General features: G+C 38.7%; 1 protein-coding gene across 3 annotated transcripts in view; it reads right to left on the minus strand.

Annotated features, from left to right (window-relative positions):
* Window positions 1–20,323, minus strand: part of LOC137295077 (serine/threonine-protein kinase MRCK alpha-like) — a 60,257-nt gene that overhangs the window by 13,041 nt on the left and 26,893 nt on the right. For all 3 annotated transcript variants that reach the window (XM_067826358.1, XM_067826356.1, XM_067826357.1), the window contains exons 11-35: window positions 20,186–20,320; window positions 19,547–19,662; window positions 19,290–19,396; window positions 18,432–18,567; window positions 18,089–18,261; window positions 17,540–17,831; window positions 17,124–17,248; window positions 16,571–16,676; window positions 16,086–16,240; window positions 15,416–15,516; window positions 14,707–14,771; window positions 14,103–14,424; window positions 12,541–12,615; window positions 12,289–12,353; window positions 11,821–11,957; window positions 10,884–10,965; window positions 10,334–10,480; window positions 9,316–9,388; window positions 8,532–8,594; window positions 7,664–7,750; window positions 6,964–7,287; window positions 2,673–2,780; window positions 2,406–2,486; window positions 1,445–1,542; window positions 497–584 (exon numbers count right to left, since the gene is read on the minus strand). In XM_067826358.1, the coding sequence (XP_067682459.1) occupies window positions 497–584; window positions 1,445–1,542; window positions 2,406–2,486; window positions 2,673–2,780; window positions 6,964–7,287; window positions 7,664–7,750; window positions 8,532–8,594; window positions 9,316–9,388; window positions 10,334–10,480; window positions 10,884–10,965; window positions 11,821–11,957; window positions 12,289–12,353; window positions 12,541–12,615; window positions 14,103–14,424; window positions 14,707–14,771; window positions 15,416–15,516; window positions 16,086–16,240; window positions 16,571–16,676; window positions 17,124–17,248; window positions 17,540–17,831; window positions 18,089–18,261; window positions 18,432–18,567; window positions 19,290–19,396; window positions 19,547–19,662; window positions 20,186–20,320 (3,261 nt within the window). The remainder of the gene's footprint in view (window positions 1–496; window positions 585–1,444; window positions 1,543–2,405; window positions 2,487–2,672; window positions 2,781–6,963; window positions 7,288–7,663; window positions 7,751–8,531; window positions 8,595–9,315; window positions 9,389–10,333; window positions 10,481–10,883; window positions 10,966–11,820; window positions 11,958–12,288; window positions 12,354–12,540; window positions 12,616–14,102; window positions 14,425–14,706; window positions 14,772–15,415; window positions 15,517–16,085; window positions 16,241–16,570; window positions 16,677–17,123; window positions 17,249–17,539; window positions 17,832–18,088; window positions 18,262–18,431; window positions 18,568–19,289; window positions 19,397–19,546; window positions 19,663–20,185; window positions 20,321–20,323) is intronic.

Consider the following 20,323-nt stretch of genomic DNA (forward strand, 5'->3'; position numbering starts at 1 on the left):
CTTAAAAAAAAAAAAAAAAAAAAATCACATTATTAAAAGACAAATCAGAAAATCAGAGAGCAGATTTTGCATTTGAAAATCGGAGAAACTCTGCCAAAATTGGAGTGGTTGACTTCTCTAACTGTGTCTGGTTTAACGACAAGAGGCTCACTGAGATGGAATATTCCATGTTTGAAGAACAGGACACCTGTATATTGTGACTGCCATGGAGTTTTACTATGCAAAGAATGGCTGGTTATCACATGTTGATACTCATTGTGTTTCCACAAAGTTGCTATGTGTGACTACCCTATCATATGGCTGCCACTTACAACCAGATAAGGATGCTGGGCATCAATTCTATCCCAACATGACGCTTAGAACAGGTGAAGTGCAATCACAGTGGAATCACTATTAGTAATATGTATCCTGTCAGACAAAACAACATGAACGTTCTGAAACAGATCGTGCCCAATAGAAGTGTCAGTGAGACTCATAAGCACAGTGATGACCCTACCTGCATAGATGTCTTTGAGGTAAAATATGTGTTGAGAATCTACACCACTGAAAATGCAGAGTGATCCATCCTTGCACAGGGGCTTGCACTGGAAGTAATGACACATTAATGAGATCTAGTGTCGCACAAGCAGTCTCTTAGGGTTTCAGCAATAGAATGAGCCTAAATCTATCACTGTAACATCACATTTACATGATAAGCAAACTCATCCTCACAAAACTAAGAGAACACAACTCTTTAGTGACCACATTGAAGTTTCATCAAGTCAACAGTGAGTGAGTGAGTGAGTTTAGTTTTACGTCGCACTATTCCAGCTATATGGCGACGGTCTGTAAATAATCGAGTCTGGACCAGACAATCCAGTGATCAACAACATGAGCATCGATCTGCGCAATGGGGAACCGATGACATGTGTCAACCAAGTCAGCTAGTCTGACCACCCGATCCCGTTAGTCGCCTCTTACGACAAGCATAGTCACCTTTTACGGCAAGCATAGGTTGCTGAAGGCCTATTCTACCTCGGGACCATCACAGGTTTCAAGTCAACAGAAAGGGATTCAGAGCAACTGTGCCTTTCAACACATTATATTTAGTCTTGCAACTATACCACATCTTGTGGAAGCAAGTTAGGCATCTGACATTGTGGCTGAGGGTTTGGGTTCAAATCCTGGATGGGACTCAAGCCAACAAAAGTACTTGAATCTGTACTTCAATAAGAAATCCCCGAACACTTTCAGGCTTCCATTACATGTGAATCTACTGTGGATACATAGAGATTCAACAAATATCAAATGTCTCTTGATACGTAATTCAGAGCATAAAATAACTGAGGCTGTGATGGCATAGTATCTCAAAGTTATCAAATATTGAAGCATTCAGGTGATGTTCCATATCAAACTACAATGACGAGTGACACTGTGAACGTAATGATAAACACTTCTTGCTTACCTTTTTGACATTGATAGTTTGTACCCATTCTGAGGTGTTAACATCATAGATAAAGACTGAATTCTCCGTGTAGCAGGCAAGGTATGGCTCCGAGTAACCTGAATGGAGAGGTAACAGATTTCTGAGACAGTGAGTACTTTTTCCACTTAAAGCAATATTCTAGCAAGAACACAAAGGGAGACACCAAATAAAAATAATAAGCATGCATGGAGTATTGAACCCTAGCCTTCAGCATGACAAGCAAAAGGCTTTAACCATAAGGCTACCACACTGCCATGTGCATGTGCCTTTGTACATGTCACAGAGTGAGTAAGATTGGTTGTATGCTGTTTTTAGCATTGTTTTAGCAATGCAATATCACAACAAGGGACATCAGAAATGGGTTTCACATTGAGTACCAATGTGGTGAATCAAATCTGGGTCTTGGGTGTGAAAAGCAAATGCTTTCATTACTACTGTCCATGCTATCCCACTGCCCAGTGAGTGAGTTTAGTTTTGAACCGCACTCAGCAATGGATCAGACAATCCAGTGATCAACAGTATGAGTATGAACCTACTCAATTGGGATACAATGATGTGTCAACCAAGTCAGCAAGCCTGACCACCCTATCCCATTAATCGTCTCTCTCAACAAGCATGAGTAGTTGAAGATCAATTCTAAAACATAATCTTCTTGGTTAACGTCACAGAACAAGATAAGTGGAAATAAGGTGAGTCGCTTTGAAATGTTCACCTTCTGGCATCATGTCTAATTGATGATTACTCAAAACACTTCTTTTTTCACTTGGAATGAAAAATGTGATGAAATGACCATTTGAATGTCCATCATGCTGAAAAATTCACGACATCTAAGCCAGAGAAACCTCTGGGTATTGGGACGAATGAAAAGGATAGTATATCCCTGAATTCAATGTACTGCAGTGTGAAGATACATGTCGCATATGGGCTGTGCACTACTTACTGACGGCATCAGGCTGGGCAGGCCACAAAAGTTCCTGAGCTCGACTCCTAGCACCTGTGCTGTCCACGTACACTCCTAGAACTGCAAACACAACACAAGGGTCATACACTCTTAAGTGTCAACATATCCTTTATTTTTCTAATCAAATGATTCATTTTGGCTTTTAAAAATATTTAGATACATAGCAAACATCCTTTAATTCCTGTCCTACAAATAAAGCTGATGCAAGATGACTGATAAATAGGAATGTCAGCTACTAATACTTACTGTTGAAGACAAGAAGGTATTCCTTTGAGGGGAGCTCAATGGCCATTAATGACTTGACTGGGTTGCGCACCAGAAACTCCAAACTGTGGTCTTCAGTGTTTACTAGAGCTGTTTGAAGGAAATAATCCATATTAGCATGTATCACTTAACATATACCCAAAAACAATACGTCCTTCATCTATTCTCTTTTTGAGACAGTTATCCAGAGATACTAACCCTGATCAAACAAGCATTGTCACGAAGGTCACAAAATCCCCAGCTGCAAATTATCAACACAAACTTAAAATGATGACGTTAAATGTCAACAAAAACATCAGCAAACTCTTTTGATATCTTGCTCCGAGTATTTTCAAACACACAAACATTTTCAACACAAACTTTGACCTTGAATGTCTTAAACTTCAGTCTTCCCTATGAAAATCTTAAGAGTTACCCTTAAAATATGGAATTTACGGCCATACTTAACCAGATAATAATTAATAAAATGAACATATTTAAATGGCTTTTTACTACAATTCTCTCAAACATTCTAAATTCATAAGCATATTTCTATTTTCTAACAAGAGTCATCAGAAGATGACATGTCCCCCCGGCCGCCACATATTTGAAAGGACAAATCATCTGACAGTTACTTAATGTTCCTTTATACCAAGTTTGAATTATTTCCAAGGAATTCATGAAAACTATAAATGCCATATATCTGTAAACAGCAAAAGGCACTGCTTCAAGATCTGTCTCATGTATCTGCCAAGATTTGTTGAAAGATATGAAATCCTTTTTGAGTTGTGATCTGGAAAAGAAGCCCATCCCTCAATTTTGAGACTGATTCCATGGAAACAGGGAAAAATAAAAATGCCAAAACTTTGTAAATAGCAAAATGCACCACTTTGTGGTCTGCCTCAAATATCTGCCAAGTTTTGCTGAAAGATATTAAATAGTTTTCGAGTTATACTCTAAAAACTAAGCCCATGCCTCCATTTTGAGATTTCATCAGAATCGTTTCCATGGAAACCCAGAAAATGATAAATCGCAAAAACCTACGAATAAAGCACCACTTTAGGGTCTGCCATACATATCTACCAAGTTTTGCTGAAACATATTAAGAAGTTTTTGAGTTCTGCTCCATCCCTCTATTTTGAGACTAAATCCGAAACGTTTCTATGGAAACCAAGAAAATAATAAATCGCAAAAACCTGTAAATAGCAGTTACGTACATACAACTGCAACCCCTGTATGATAGGCATCATACTCCATCCTGCATGTTGTCACATAAGAACAAGAGTCATCAGAAGATGACATATTCTCCCTAGCCTCCACATGTTTGAAAGGACAAATAATCTGCAAGTTACTCATTGTTTTTTAAGACTAAGTTTGAATTGTTTCCATGGAATTCATGAAAATTATAAATGCCATATATCTGTAACCAGCAAAGTCACAATTTCAAGATCTGTCTCATATATCTGCCAAGATCTGCTGAAAGATATGAAATGATATGAAAGTCCATCCCTCCATTTTGAGACTAAGTCCGAAACGTTTCCATGGAAAATAATACATCACAAAGACCTTAAAAAACCAAAAGGCACCACTTTGGGGTCTGAGACGTTTCCATGGAAACCGAAAAAATAATAAATCACAAAGTCCTGTACATAGCAAAAGGCACCACTTCAGGTTCTGACTGATATATCTACCACGTTTTGCAGAAAAATATTGAATGGTTTTTGACTTGTGGTCTGGAAACGAAGCCCATGCCTCCATTTTGAGACAAAGTCCGAAACATTTCCATGCAAACTGAGAAAATAGTAAATCACAAAAACCTGAAAATACCAAAAGGCACCACTATAGGTTGAGACTACTACTACTGAGGTATTGCAGAAAAATATTGAATGGGTTTTGAGTTCTGCTCGGGAAATGAAGCCCATCCCTCCATTTTGAGACTAAGTCCGAAACGTTTCCATAGAAACCAAGAAAATTTGAAATCACAAAAACCTGTAAATAGGAAAAGGCACCACTTCAGGTTCTGACTGATATATCCAAGAAGTTTTGCAGAAAAATATTTAATGCTTTTTGAGTTCTGCTCCGGAAACGAAGCCCACCCCACCATTACAATAACACCAAAATGTTCCATGGAAAAAAAAAATGATATAAATGCCAAAAATCTGTAAATAGGACAAGGCACAACCATAGGCTGAGGTTACTATATCTATCAAGTTTGGGCTAAAAATATTGAACAGTTTTTGAGTTATGCTCCAGAAACAAACTGATTACTGACGGACGGATGGGGAATGGACGAGGCGTCGACTATATCCACCCCATGTGTTGCCACATACATACAACAGTAACCCCTGTTTGATATGTATAATACTCCACCCCATGCGTTGCCACATACATACAACAGTAACCCCTGTATGATATGTATCATGCTCCACCCCATGTGTTGCTACATCCATACAACAGTAACCCCTGTATGATATGTATAATACTCCACCCCATGTGTTGCCACATACATACAACAGTAACCCCTGTATGATGTGTATAATACTCCACCCCATGTGTTGCTACATCCATACAACAGTAACCCCTGTATGATATGTATAATATTCCACCCCATGTGTTGCTACATACATACAACAGTAACCCCTGTATGATGTGTATAATACTCCACCCCATGTGTTGCTACATACATACAACAGTAACCCCTGTATGATGTGTATAATACTCCACCCCATGTGTTCATACATACATACAACAGTAACCCCTGTATGATATGTATAATACTCCACCCCATGTGTTGCCACATACATACAACAGTAACCCCTGTATGATATGTATAATACTCCACCCCATGTGTTCATACATACATACAACAGTAACCCCTGTATGATATGTATAATACTCCACCCCATGTGTTGCTACATACATACAACAGTAACCCCTGTATGATATGTATAATACTCCACCCCATGTGTTGCTACATACATACAACAGTAACCCTGAATGATATGTATCATACTCCACCCCATGTGTTCATACATACATACAACAGTAACCCCTGTATGATATGTATAATACTCCACCTCATGTGTTGCTACATACATACAACAGTAACCCCTGTATGATATGTATTATACTCCACCCCATGTGTTGCTACATACATACAACAGCAACCCCTGTATATGTATAATACTCCACCCCATGTGTTGCTACATACATACAACAGTAACCCCTGTATGATATGTATAATACTCCACCCCATGTGTTCATACATACATACATACATACATACAACAGTAACCCCTGTATGATATGTATATTACTCCACCCCATGTGTTGCTACATACATACAACAGTAACCCCTGTATGATATGTATAATACTCCACCCCATGTGTTCATACATACATACATACATACATACATACATACATACAACAGTAACCCCTGTATGATATGTATCATACTCCACCCCATGTGTTGCTACATACATACAACAGTAACCCCTGTATGTGTATAATACTCCACCCAATGTGTTCATACATACATACAACAGTAACCCCTGTATGATATGTATAATACTCCACCCCATGTGTTGCTACATACATCCAACTGTAATCCCTGTATGATATGAATTATACTCCACCCCACGTGTTGTTACATACATCCAGCTGCAACCCCTGTATGATAAGCATCATTCTCTACTCTGTGTGTTGTTACATACATCCAGCTGCAACCCCTGTATGATAATACATCATACTCCACCCCATGTGTTGATACGTACATCCAGCTGCAACCACTGTATGATGTGCACCTGGCTGTGTCTTGTAACATACATCCATGTGCAATCCGTTTTAAGATGCATTATACTCCTCCCCCTATGTTATAATTTACCCCCAAATGCAACCCCAGAGAAAGCAATGTTCAAAATTTTCCTACTAAACAGAAGGTCCAGTGACCACTTCACTGGTCCAAAATAACATTCATCAACTTACTAACTTTCAATACAAAATTCACTTGCCACCAGGACCTTATCATTTAGTGGTCCTGATGTATTTTCACTTGCCAGGGACCACAGGACCAGTGTAAATTGTGCACAATGAACAACCATGCCACAACCCTTGCACTGTGATAAGCATGTTACCATGTACAAGTAAACAAAGTACCAGCTTGTATAACATCTCATATCTGTCTGTCTGTATGAACGATTGAAGACATGAATGTCACTTGATACAAAAACTTAAAGTGAAATGTTATAAATAACTTGTAAAACATGTAAGTCACTACAGTACAACTACTTACTCATGGGTGCTCCATCTCCTTGAACAGTATATATTGCAAATGTTGATGGGTAGCCCACACACAGTCTCTCACTCATCATATCTACAAACTCCACATGGCCTGGCACTTGAATGTCTTTTAGCTTCCTGTATCTCACCCGTGTTTTGTTCACTTCATACACCTGAATAGTTCGCTTAATAGCTACACACAAGCAGGTCACTGTACCCTGCCGAATAAGTCCTGTACAAAATGTTTGGCAGCCCTTTGTTTCGACAATTTTAACAGAATCACAGTCTTTGCCCTCCAGAGCTGACACGTGGAGGATCTTTATATTCTTCTGTCGGCCTGAAAACATCAAATGACATGAAGTTACAAATCGTCTCATGAACATGAAATAAAAACATCACACTTAGCAAATAGTCCTCACAAAATTTATACTGCTCTTCAAAAGCCTTGCTAGAGTGTTCCTTTCAGTAGGAAATTTGATCTGAATATTTCCAACAGTGCAGTTTGGATTGGTTAGAAATCACACCTAAAGCCAACACAGCATCTAAACAGAATCTTACCACAATTTCGGTAAGATTAATGAAACAGACAAACAATGTGAAAGAGCCTGTTAACCACTTTTGACCTTTTATCATGGCATCTCAGTCTCTCTCTACTGGAAGGAAAACCCCTCTGTTATCTGAATAAAGGTAGTAAAACTTGGATGCATACTTACCACCAATATAGATGACAGAATGTTCTTGAGGTACAATCTCCAATTGGAAAATTTTCTTGTCACCTCGATCACCCACTCGTGTCAAATCTGATGAACAAAATATGGACTTAGGGAAATATACATTCAGTGAATCAGGTTATGCCTTAGTTTGTGGAAGATATCAAACATGCAACAGAAATGCCAACCCTATTTTGGGCTTATGTATAATACTGAAGATCACAAAGTGTAATTAGGCCCTAAAAAGTGTAATACTTGTCTGTCAGTCACTTTGACATGGTGCACATTTTCACAAAAGGAAGATTCTGGACAGAAATACATGTCAACAATCATTATGAAGCTCTATACATCGAATATTGTTGATCATGTGACACAAAATACTGTAATTCCTTCCAAGTTAACTGGAATGAGCATGATGCTCTATCAGTCTACGGCCATTTCTGAAACCCTACACCAGTGTGTTACGAATCCACTTTACTGACTTTCGCATAACGAGTATAAAAGCGTAATTTTCACAGATTAGGTGCAATGGCATGATCTAATGGCAAAACAGTAATGATTATGGCCAGAGCGTAAGGGTTGTTATCTTTGCAGGAGCAGCCTTACCTCCCAAACTGACAATTAACTTTGAACTTCAATGTACATCAAAACCATAGCAATGCTGACACTTTCTTTTGATACAGTCATACAGCATTTGTGCAACATACAAATATACATGATTAGGTTCGTGAAAAGGTGCAAATAGACACTTATGCAAAAATTATGGAGGATATTGCTTTTTCTTTATTTTTTTATGCCACTGGAATTGTCGGTGCAATATTTGTCAGCAGTATACACTGCCAAGTCTCAATTCAGTCTTATCTGTACTTACGGTCTCTTTTCAGATCTAAAATATACAATCCCTCTTCTGTTCCAAGGACTATCCGGGAGGAATCTGGTGGAAGATAAGCATGAAGATCAGAAAGTGGAAACAAGAGTGTTGTATTAAGTTACATACATTTAATCAAAATTTGCATAGAAACAAAGTAATTGTTCAAGAAATTACTCAAAGACTGTCAGTACTTAAAGATACTGTTGGGAGATTTTACATGGGCAGCCAGTGAAGCAGATTTTACACTCTAAAAGTATGTTCAAACTTGGCCTTTATCTGAATGTCTATGTCAGTACTCGTGTCAATGTGAACACCCGCAATGGTCCAGGGTAAAATAAGCCTTCAGCAACCCATGTTTGCATTAAATGTGACTATGCTTGTCATATGAGGAGACAAATGGGATCAGGTGGTCAGGTTCGCTGACTTGGTTGACACTTCATCAGTTGCCAATTGCATGGATCGACGCTCATGTTGTTATCACTGGACTGTCTGGTCCAGACTGCTGCCACATAACTTGAATACTACTGAGTGTGGCGTATAACTAAACTCACTCTATCTCACTCTATCTCACTCACTCACTCACTCCTTGTAAACATCCATCTCAATTACAACAGGGGAGAACCATGAATTCTCACCCATTCCTATAAAAATGACAATGTTAGTAATAATACTTCAGTGAGGGTTTTTTAAGCCTTGTACACCTAGTATACCAGCATCATCCATCCCCCAACCTCCCAACTCCCCCTCTCCATTCCAGTTCAATCAAAGATTTCGATCAACTCACCCAAGATGGTTGAAGACATTGTGTTTTTTACAAGGGACAAGGAATTATCACATACTTCTTGTGCTTGATAAACCTGAAAGAAGTACATAAAACCATCAGTATTGTGCATACTTCACACTACTGATAAATCAGAACAGTAGCTGATGATAGCTGTTGACAATAACTATCTTAAGAAAAACCCTTATGTTTATTGCAGACACATCAATGATCAAAATACACGAAATCTGGAATTAAAACAAACAAGTGTTTGCGACTAATATGGCAATGTCCCTTGCAGCTAAAGAAAATGAAATATTTATAACATATTTACGACAGTTTAGTTTTTCACTATTACTGAATACAGTCTGAAATGACTGCATAATCACCCAATGTAGGCTGTTGACATAACTGAAGATATTGGATGCAATGTTTTATGAGATATCACGTTTACACACGTCTGAAAAGTTGTCAAAGTGTCCTAGTGACCTTGGACCTCACCCAAATCAACTGGTGTTTGTGTAATCTCCCAATGCAGGCTGTCACCAGATTTAAAGACATTGGGTACAACAGTTCATGGGATATTAACAAGAGTTTGGAAAGTGGTTATAGTGTCGTGGTGACCTTAAAGATAAGGTCAAAGTCACCAAAATCAATTGGTGTCTGTGTCATCCCTCATGCAGGCTGTCACCAAATTTGAAGAGAGTAGGTTCATACCGCATTAACAAGAATCAGGACATAAACACTGATGTAGGTACGAATGGACGTTGCTGAATACATAATCCCCCTTTTTGTGCTGTGGCAGGGGGACAATGAAACCTGATCCTAGTTACGGACAGCCAATTTTGTCCCATGTGTGATTCACGGATGACTTTACTCTATGTTAACCAACTAGCCTTATATTGATGGTTTTGAATACAAACAGTTAACTGTTAAGGGTGTTCTTATTCACAGAAGTAGTTCGACACCATGAATCGTGTATCCTGTTTACGTTGAGAGTAGTTAAGGAAGAGAATATGATCCTATGAGGCCTGTTTCTCACCGCTGTTCTGGGCAGTTTATCGTTGTTTTTGAGAATGCCATGTAGTTGTGTAATGACAGTGAGCCACCTCTCCTTTTCACGTTCATCCTCTGCCAATAGTAACACTATGTGCTCTGAAAACGGTGAGTTCAACTCTGTTGTTGTTACCTGCAAAAACAAAGCTTCATCTTAAAAATGTGAAAGTACAAGATGCCATTCCAAGATAAATCACAGTCAAGCAGTAATGACATCCCCTCTCCTTTCAAGAAGTTTTGTGGATATTACATAATGATCATCAAAAGACGACGTTTTTCCATATTAACCAATTTTCCAAACTGATTTTCAAAATAGAAAACACTTAGAATGATAGCATGATAAAATTCATAGTTTGCAGGCGATTATCAACTCTACACTGCTACATAACTGTCATTCTTCAGTCTTGGTTCATTAATCTTGTTAATCATTTTTCCTTTTAATTCACCCAAGCACCATGACTTTTCTTCGTTGATAAAATTCATATCTCAATATTGAAGTTAAGGAAAGTTAATGACACATTGTATTAAAATCTCACCCTAAATATTTGTGGTATATCCTTTTTGTTGGCATGAATGACATCACTGGGACTCACAGATGATGCTGAGAACCTCTCATCTCTGAAAAGATGTACCATCAGCATTAAGAAACAACACAATGACTGTTAGCAGCAAGAAATAATTCTGTTACGATAAACAACAAGGAAAATAACAAGACAATAAAAATCACTATCATCAGTGTCAGGCAAATTAAACCAATGACAGAGCAAGAGGACATGGTCATCAATATTCCCCTGCACAGCTTTCTCTTAGTATTTGGTTTGTTTTTTAACTCCACCACCACATTCTTTAAAACCCACACTACATTTGGTTTCCCTATCTACAACGGTTACTGAGAAAATCTGCCCCCCCCTCCCCCCCCCCCCCCCCATTGGGGATAACATGCACAAAGTAGAAACATGCATGACAAGGGCCAAGATTCTGTAACAAAATGTTTTCTCCATCAAGGCATTTGTATTCTGTCCTCACTGGAGATACCATGTACTAAGGCAAGAAAGGCATTAAAATGGCCAGAACCCTGTAACCAAATATAACGCGCCTTGAGATTTCGAGTAAATGAGTTCGGTTTTACACCACACTCCACAGTATTCCAGCTATTTGGCACCGGTCTGTAAATAATCGAGTCTGGACCAGACAATACAGTGATCAACAACATGAGCATCAACCTGTGCAATTAGGAGCCACTGATGTGTCACCAAGTCAACGGGCATGACACCCCCCTCCTTTAAGTCACCTCTTACAACAAAAATAGTCATCTTTTATGGAAAGCATGGGTTGCTGCAGACCCTGGACCTTCATGGGAAGGAAGAATGGTGCTCAAACGTACATGGTACATGACACACATGGTCCACTAACACAATCTCAGGACCCACAGTTTGCTGGATTCTGAGAATGCAAATGGGGTGTTATGCCTACCTCATGTCTAGCACTTCCTGGACCACCTCATTTGGGATGTTCTTGTCAGAGAGCATGTCATAGAAGAACAACTTGAAATCACAGACCACCATGTACTGACGTTGCCACCCTTTCTTAATCCCACCAAGACGGGGTACCTGCAGGAAACGATCACATTTGTTATAGATGATGCATTCAAACACAATACCAAACAAGCTAGACAAGAACTAATTCCTATTTGTAAATGCTTTGCACATCTCTGTTTCCTATCTTAATCTAATCCAAGATGTAAACTAGCGACTTAAATTTAACCTTGTATACTTGAGTCAGCTTGTGGCAATAACAATGTGGAAGAAGAGTGCCACATGTCACCTGAGCAAGCTTTCACTATGCTGCAAGTCTTGTCTCCATATAGCAGAAACAATGCTAATCTGATGTTACATTTCAACTCACTTTGCAATGAGAATAAAAGAAAAACATGGAACTTACTCTTACGAAACCTTCAAAAGCTGTGCCTAGACCTCTCTCAACGTTAACTCCTGCGGGACGTTTCGCTGCAAAGGTAATGTTGAAATTGATTCTCTCAATCAATATCGAACTTCAACTATTTAAAAGTGGGAGGAAAACAATTTCATGAAATTACTTTAAGTGCCTACTGCAGCATATTAGTTGCAGAGTTACATTTTTTTGAAAAATAAAAATATCACTAAAGATTAAGGAATTGTTTGCATCAAGACTTACTCATGAGGTCTGAGGGAACAGGACACACATCTGGTGCTTTCTTCATACAGTGGACGTGGCATGAATAGCCACACACTGGAACACAAAAACACAGGCATACAGAAATGAAAGTCAGCAAAAGATGGCAAATCCCCCCGTGCCCCCACATATTTCAAACAACAAATCAACTGACAGTTACTTTCAAGTCCAACTTGATTTTTTTTAATTTTATTTTTTAGTCCAAATACATGGAAACCATGAATAATGTAAATGAGAAAAATCTGCAAATAGCAAAAGGTATCACATCTGACAAGTTTTGCTAGATGATATTGAAAGGTTTTCGAGTGGTGCTCTGGAAATGAAGCCCACCCTTCCAATTGGAGACTAAGGACGAATTTCCATGGAAACCAAGACAACTAAAAATGCAAAATATCTGCAAATAGCAAAGGTAACCACTTAAGCTTATGTTTGATATATTTCCTAAGTCTCGAAGAAAGATGCTGAATGGTTTTTGAGTTGTGCTCTGGAAACACCAATCCTTCCTTTTTGAGATTAAGTCTGAACTGTTTCCATGGATCCCCAAAAAACAAAAATGCCAATAATCTGCAAATAGCAAAAGGCACCACTTAACTTCTGTTTGATATATCTACCAAGTCTTGAAGAAAGATACTGAACGTCTTTCGAGTTGTGCTTCGGAAACAAATATCATTCATTTCTTTGAGGCTAAGACCACATTGTGTCAATGGAAACCAATAAAATATAAAAATAACAAAAGCCTGTAAATAGCAAATAATAAGTCCTGTTTGATATATGTACCAAGTCTTGTTGAAAGATATTCAACGGTTTTGGAGTAATACTCCAGAAACAAAACGATTAAAGACGGACAGACCAGGCGGCAACTATATCTCCATGCATTACATGATGGAGGAGATAACAAATACAATGATTTTGATTCACCAACCGCATTATAATCAGACCTATTAATTTAAAATGAATTTATCACTGTGTTAAGATCTAAGAAAAGCACTGTAAAAGGACTTATCAGGTGAATGCTGATCTGCCTTTGACAGCACAATCAACATATAGGATGCACACATTTTCTGAATTGATAAATATTGAATAGGCAATTTCTTTTGGTTTGGAAATTTTAATTTGAACAAATGCACACTCAAGGGTGGCCCAAGCACTGCTTCAGTTATACTCCTGTTTGGATAACAATGTTACGATGCTCACAATAACAAGGTGAATACCAAGATGATGAATGCCCTGGAATTCATATCAAACTTTTCGTAAAGTTTGTTGATGCTTATTTTCAAAAGACACTGAATGAGATATGTTGATATGGATGAGTGTCTCACATGCACCTACAATTTAGAAGCCTCATCACTGATTTGCTGAACAAGCACCTGTCACTAATTCCTCACATGTCCTCAGATCTTCATGAAATTAGGTAGAGACTGCTGTCTCCCTAAAAAGATATAATAAATCACTTCCAGTAATGTTTTTGTTCTTGGAATAGATCAAGATTTATCAGTGCTGTCTTTCTATGGTAGTACTATAAATGTACCTGAAAGGAAACTTACCCTCGCATGTAATGCCCTGGCGTTGCAGGCCAACCAACAAGGAGGTGCAATGATTGCACTTGTAAGGGGTACTGAAAGACTTGACAATAAACTTATGAGCTTTAGGGTGAGGCAGGGGCTTGCCCTGGGCGGGGCTGGTGTTGTTGGAGTAGGGCTTCTGAAACACTGGCTCGTACGGTTGTGAGAACGGCACAGCATCACGAGTGAGGGATGACTCCGGGGTGTCTCCTGCCTGCAGGTCTGACCGGGAATCTGTCCGCGAGTCTGTCCGTGATGCTGTGTCCTCACTGTCATCACCTTGTTCACTGTCTATTGAAATCTGCTGCAATCAACAAAAGGTCAGGTTAATTATCTGTGCTCAAAATGGCTTCCTGTTTCCAAACAACGATCCAAACATAATGCAGTTTGTACTCTTTAATGATGTCTAAAATCTGTTATTTGTACCAAACATATTAGAAACCAATAGAAACTAATGGAAGTGTAACACATAGTTTGCCATTAAAACAATATCCTTCAACTTGCTCAAATGAACTGTATTACAGATTCCGAACAACCAAATAATGTAAAGTATTCTTTCAGTATATCCCTGAAGTTGTGTACTTACATCCATGTTGAATGTGAAACGGTCGTTGAAATACTTAAATAATCCCGGTTCTCTACTATCATCCCCTGTAAAGAAATGCAACACACAAGTTACCACTTCAGAAATGACAATTAAGCCTATCTTTAATTGACTGAATGTTAAAAGACAGAATCACCTTCATTGTGTTTCAGGGCAGAGAATCACAAAGGATACGATTACATTAGGATTTACATCTCATGTCAAAAATACTATGTTGTTCTGGATTAAGACTGCATACAAGACTTTTGTCACTAACACACTATCAGGTGGCCTGGAAACAACTCCAAATAAGTCAACAGCCTGTCAGGCTATCTGAGATGGTCTGTTTACCTCCATGAAGGCCTGTTCGTTTCCTATTTAACACTTAGTATTCCAAGAATATGACAATGTCCTGAACTGTAAATAATCCAGCCTAGACCAGAGGTCAATGTCAAAATATTTGTACCTAGGATATGACATTAATCATTGAAAACAGAGGAGTAACAAATGATTGATATTATGAACAATCTCCAATTTTCAGGGTACAATGGAACACAATGATCCAAGCCTGACTACCTCATCCACTGTCCAACCTTGGACAAGGGCCTAGATCACTAATGTCCTATTCTAACCCATAATTCTTCCAACTCCACGGATCCGTGTCCCCACCCATATGCTGAGCATCTACATGGCTCCTATAAGGTGTACTCACATTCTTTAGGTTGGCTCTCTTGTTGTCTCTGTATTTGCTCCCTGAGCTCTTCATTCTCCCGCTTCAGCTCAGCAATCACGCTGTCCTTCTCATGGATCTTACTGGCAATGGAAAAATGTGCAACTTTAGCTTTCCTTTTTAGTTTCACTTACCAACTAAAGTACCAGCTATTTACTTTTCAGTAATGTAGAGCAGATAAGAGTTAAATGAAGAGGAAATATGTGCTTGCTGACATTATGACATGCTGACACCCCATTCTAAGAATAGTAGAACACATAAGATATTACTTTGATTTGGGTTTCTTTTATCAAAACCTTGAAAGTGTAAGTTCATTAACTACAAGCTCTAGCGAATGAATAGTCAAAATTTTTTAAACTACTGCAAATCAATGTATCTTTGTTTGAAAGTCAAGAGCAAAATCAGTGACATTTCAAATCAATAAAATGACATATCACAACGCAGGAAAGCAATAATACCCTGGGGATGGGTTGTGGTGGGGGTTGTGTGTTGGCAGGCCAAGTAATATAGAATTAATTTGAGACACAGCAATGCTGTAATCCAACAAACACACAATTCCACCTCTATACTTACCTTCAGCTTATTTCAGGAATACATACTCCAGGGATAAAAAAAAATATATCTTAAGTGCTGGAGTGAGAACAAAGCTTACTTCTCATTGGACACATTCTCTTCCTTGATGCGAGTGAGCTGTTCACTGATCATGGTCTTGGCTTGGATCTCACTCTGGAGGCTAGACTGGAGGTTAAGAAGCTCCATCTTGTCCAGACGTTGAGACCTTCGGTTCCTCCATCGCTGGCCTCGGGACTGGATAACACAGAATGTTGTTAATATTCTCAATGCAGTGTTCAACATAAAGGTATTGGAATCCCACAACACCAGCAGAATTGAGGCCCCATTCAATCTCTAGCAATGACAAGGATCTCTGGAAACTTCCATGCTTACTGACTGACATACACTGGACTGTGTTTTGTTTGTTAGTTCTTTGCCTAATGCCACACTCAGAAACATTCCTGTTGAATTATTTCTCCCATTCATTAAAGTATTGAGCAATGAGAATACTGTGGGACCATAAACTGGGTGAATTATCCCTGGACATGTCAACCCACCACAGCGGAAGCGAGGAAAACAACTTACCGGGTCATCACCAGACACACCCATCACCTTCAGGTTCTCCAGTTCTTCTGTCATCTTAGTGGCCAGAGCTTGCAAATAGCCTCGAGCATCCTTCTCATCACTCACCCTGCACAAAATACAGTCACATTTCACACCTTTCTACCCAACAACCGATATCTACATTAATCATCTCTTCCTACACACATACAGAAATATTTCTAGCTATTTTGTTTTTCACAGAAAAAGTGCTATGGTCAATTTTTTTCAAGTAAATATCTAGTGATTTTGCAAAGAATATAGTTGGAAAGGATTATTAAACTATTACTACTTATATGAATCGAGCAGCAGCACCAAGAAAAGACATCATTCAATGAATCAGTTATGAGCTCAGACAGCGCTCTGTCTTTAGACTGCCTCTGCATCACCACAAGCAATGATATCTCATTTGTTTTAGTATGCAGCAGTCAGTGATATTTGAGGCATCATAAATACTAAATGTCAATCAATGAGGTACATAGGCCTCGGCAACCCATCAAACTAAGTGGTGATGATCCAGGTATTGTGAGGTACATACCACTTGATGATCTCTGAGATCTGTGCCTCCCACTGAGCTACTGACTCCCGTTTGTCATAGATATCCCGAATCTCCTCTTCCAGCTGAGAACGTTCCCGTATGTGGTTGTCAATACGATTTTGATACTGAAAGGATAAGTGTAGATCATTTGTGTGTGGTCTGACACAAAGATTCATAACCTCCTTTACAAAACATCTGAATTCACCTTCATAAATACTCTCTTGTAATTAATCACAATGGGTGGGGATAAAGGTACTGATTAATCAAATCGAAGATGTAGACACAAATAGGTATGATTGAACAATGGCAGATTCTCTCCTCTTACAGTCAGTTACCTCCATTGATAGTGGGATCAATAGACAGCAATTAGAATGTCAATATAATATAATAATAACATTTCAAATAACAAGCCTTACCGAGTGCACCTCATCCTTGAGTCTGTCCACCTCATTGCTGAAGGCCTTACTCCTCTGTTCATGCATCTCAGCCCGCTGCTTGGACTTCTGGAGCTGTTCCTTCAAATCATCCACAAGCTGCTGAGATACCTTTGACTTCAGGTTAGTCATCTCATGTTGGAGCTCACTTCGCTTAGCTTCTGATTCCTTCAAATGGTACTTAATGTCACATAGTTCCGTAGAATATTTAGAGGAAACTCTTGCTAGTTCTTCTTCCCTTTCAACATCCTTTCTTTCTACTTCAGCTTTCAACCTGAAACAAAGACAGAAGATAATTATGAGGTAATTCTGTGGTATTTTCATGAAGGCATTAAGCTGGCCAAGGTGTGATTGCTAAAAACTGGCTGACTTACTTGTACAAATATCTAAGTGTGAATTATTTACACAATAGACTATAGACGAAATTCTTTCTTCATTAAAAGAGCCTAAAAACCTGAGATCTTAGAGAAAAGACATGAGTAGAATTTGTTACAAATCTGAATAGTTAGAAACAGAAAGTACAACTCTTACCTAGTGATCTCCTGAGTTAGTTCTAGATTTGTAGAACTGCTTGAACGACCCATCTGTCTACGCTTGATGTTTTCCAGCTCTTGTTCTAAATCCGAAGCATACTGCTCTGCTCTTTCTCGTAACCGTTTTTCCTTGCCAGCTTCAGACTTGGCCTCATCAATCTGGTTCTGAGCCTAAATATACCGAAGTGTAAGAGTTTAAAGAACTGTTCACAGCACACACAAAACAACTATGCATTCAGCTTGATGAGACTGATTGTTTCCTAAGCTGATGCCTGAATATTCCCCATCAGAATTTGGAACAATGCTGAAAGCAGCGTTAAAAAACAAAAACACCACCATACCTCACTGATGAGTTTCTCCAGCCTCCTTTTCTCCAATCGGATACCATCCAGCTTTGACTTGTAATCTTCCGTCTCTTCCTCCTTGTTCCGTGCCTCTCGTGTCAACTCCTTCACCTTTGACTGAGCCTTCAACAATCTATAACAATGTTCACATGAAAGAGTTTTTTTTACAAATAAACCCATTCTCGTTTACTCAACCTTCAGCAATTCTGCTTCACGTTCATGCCATATAATAGTAACAGGCAAGTCAGGTTAGTTCTGTCTATGTGTGCAGCGATCTGTGGATAATTAATCCCATTATGGTTTCAATTTAGGATTGTTTATTAACAACTCATTCAGACAGCTAATGTCTCTGTGTGAAAGATTTTGGTAATTCCCTTCATGACACATGGAGGCATGACATGGTCATGAATTGTGGCAAAAGCACAACAGACATGAGTAAATCATAAAATTCATGAACAGTCACCACATGATCCGGATCAAGTTAACCTCCCCTCAAATGACTTAACCATTGGCAACAATGGGATTTGTGTTAATTTTGTCATATAGAAATTTTAGATACCACTTTCAAACCCAAGTATAGTTTTCACAAAACCCATCAGACCAACATTATTAGCTTCCCATGACATAACATTAGTTTTAGCTCTGTAATCATCCTTAACAAGATATCATTTCTATCAACACAGGGTCTCAAAAGCAGCATTCATAAAACATTTCCTGCATCGACTTAATGACTATGGCATAAGTCAGATCTTTAAAAGCAGCAGAAAACAACTTTAGTTTAAACATTCACAATTTTAAATGTTTGGATAACTTTTTTAATTGTGAACAAATTTGAAATCATTAAAAATCACTCACGAATCATTGGTACTTGTATACTGTTCCATGGCTAGTTTCTGTTTCGACAAGGCGTCCTTGAGTTCTCTCCCTTGGGTCTTGTACTTGTCTCGCCAATCTTGCAATTCCTTACAAGACAAACATGAAACAATCAATTGCATGCAGCAATCAAATCTACTTTCATTGGAAAATACTGACTTCAATATCTATGCAAAAGGCACAGAATGAACTACTATTACTAGGTATCATCAGTCTGCAGAAACAGTCCATGTACAAACCTTTTCGAATGCAGCTTTCTCTTCATCCAGTAACTTTAATTTCCGTTCAACTTCTTGCTTTGAGTCAAACATTTTTTTCAGATCTTGTTCCAAAAGGCTGACCTCCCCTTGTGATTCTGGAAAAGTTTTTCCACATAAATCCAACCTTTTCACCAGCATTTCACTTGCACATATGCAATCATAATCCTTTCAGAACTGCATAATCATATATGGTATGATTCGTTTCCTTATGGTCCAGTGACAACTAGCAATATTGCCTATCTGTGACAACTGTCACATTTACATAAAATCCAACATTTGAAACTGCAATGATCCTCATCTTCAGGGTACACTGACCTGCCTTCAACCTAGAGAAGGACCCTAACCTCTCGATCAGTTTGTCCACTCCTTACAACTAGCAATGTGCAAGTTAAGTTTTACGCCGCTTTTAACAATATTCCAGCAATATCAGGGAGGACACCAGAAATGCACTTCACACTTTGTACCCAAATGGGGAATCAAACCTGAGTCTTCATTAGGATGGGTGAATGTTTTAACCACAAGGCTACCTAACCAACCAAAAGAGTGCGCTAGGAATCACTTTTACTCTCCATAGGTTAAGGACCTATTATCAAAACATACTGAATGATGGTGTCATACCTGCAACAACCCTGTGTAAAACTGCCACCTCTTCCTTCAGTTGCCGCACTTCATCGTCTGACCCTGAAGCTGCTGCTGCTGCCACACCATTGATGTCTTGTGTTGTCCGCAACTCATTTATTGTTGCAGTTGTTTCTG

The sequence above is a fragment of the Haliotis asinina genome, chromosome 8 (genome assembly GCF_037392515.1).
Source record: "Haliotis asinina isolate JCU_RB_2024 chromosome 8, JCU_Hal_asi_v2, whole genome shotgun sequence".
Classification (NCBI taxonomy): domain Eukaryota; kingdom Metazoa; phylum Mollusca; class Gastropoda; order Lepetellida; family Haliotidae; genus Haliotis; species Haliotis asinina.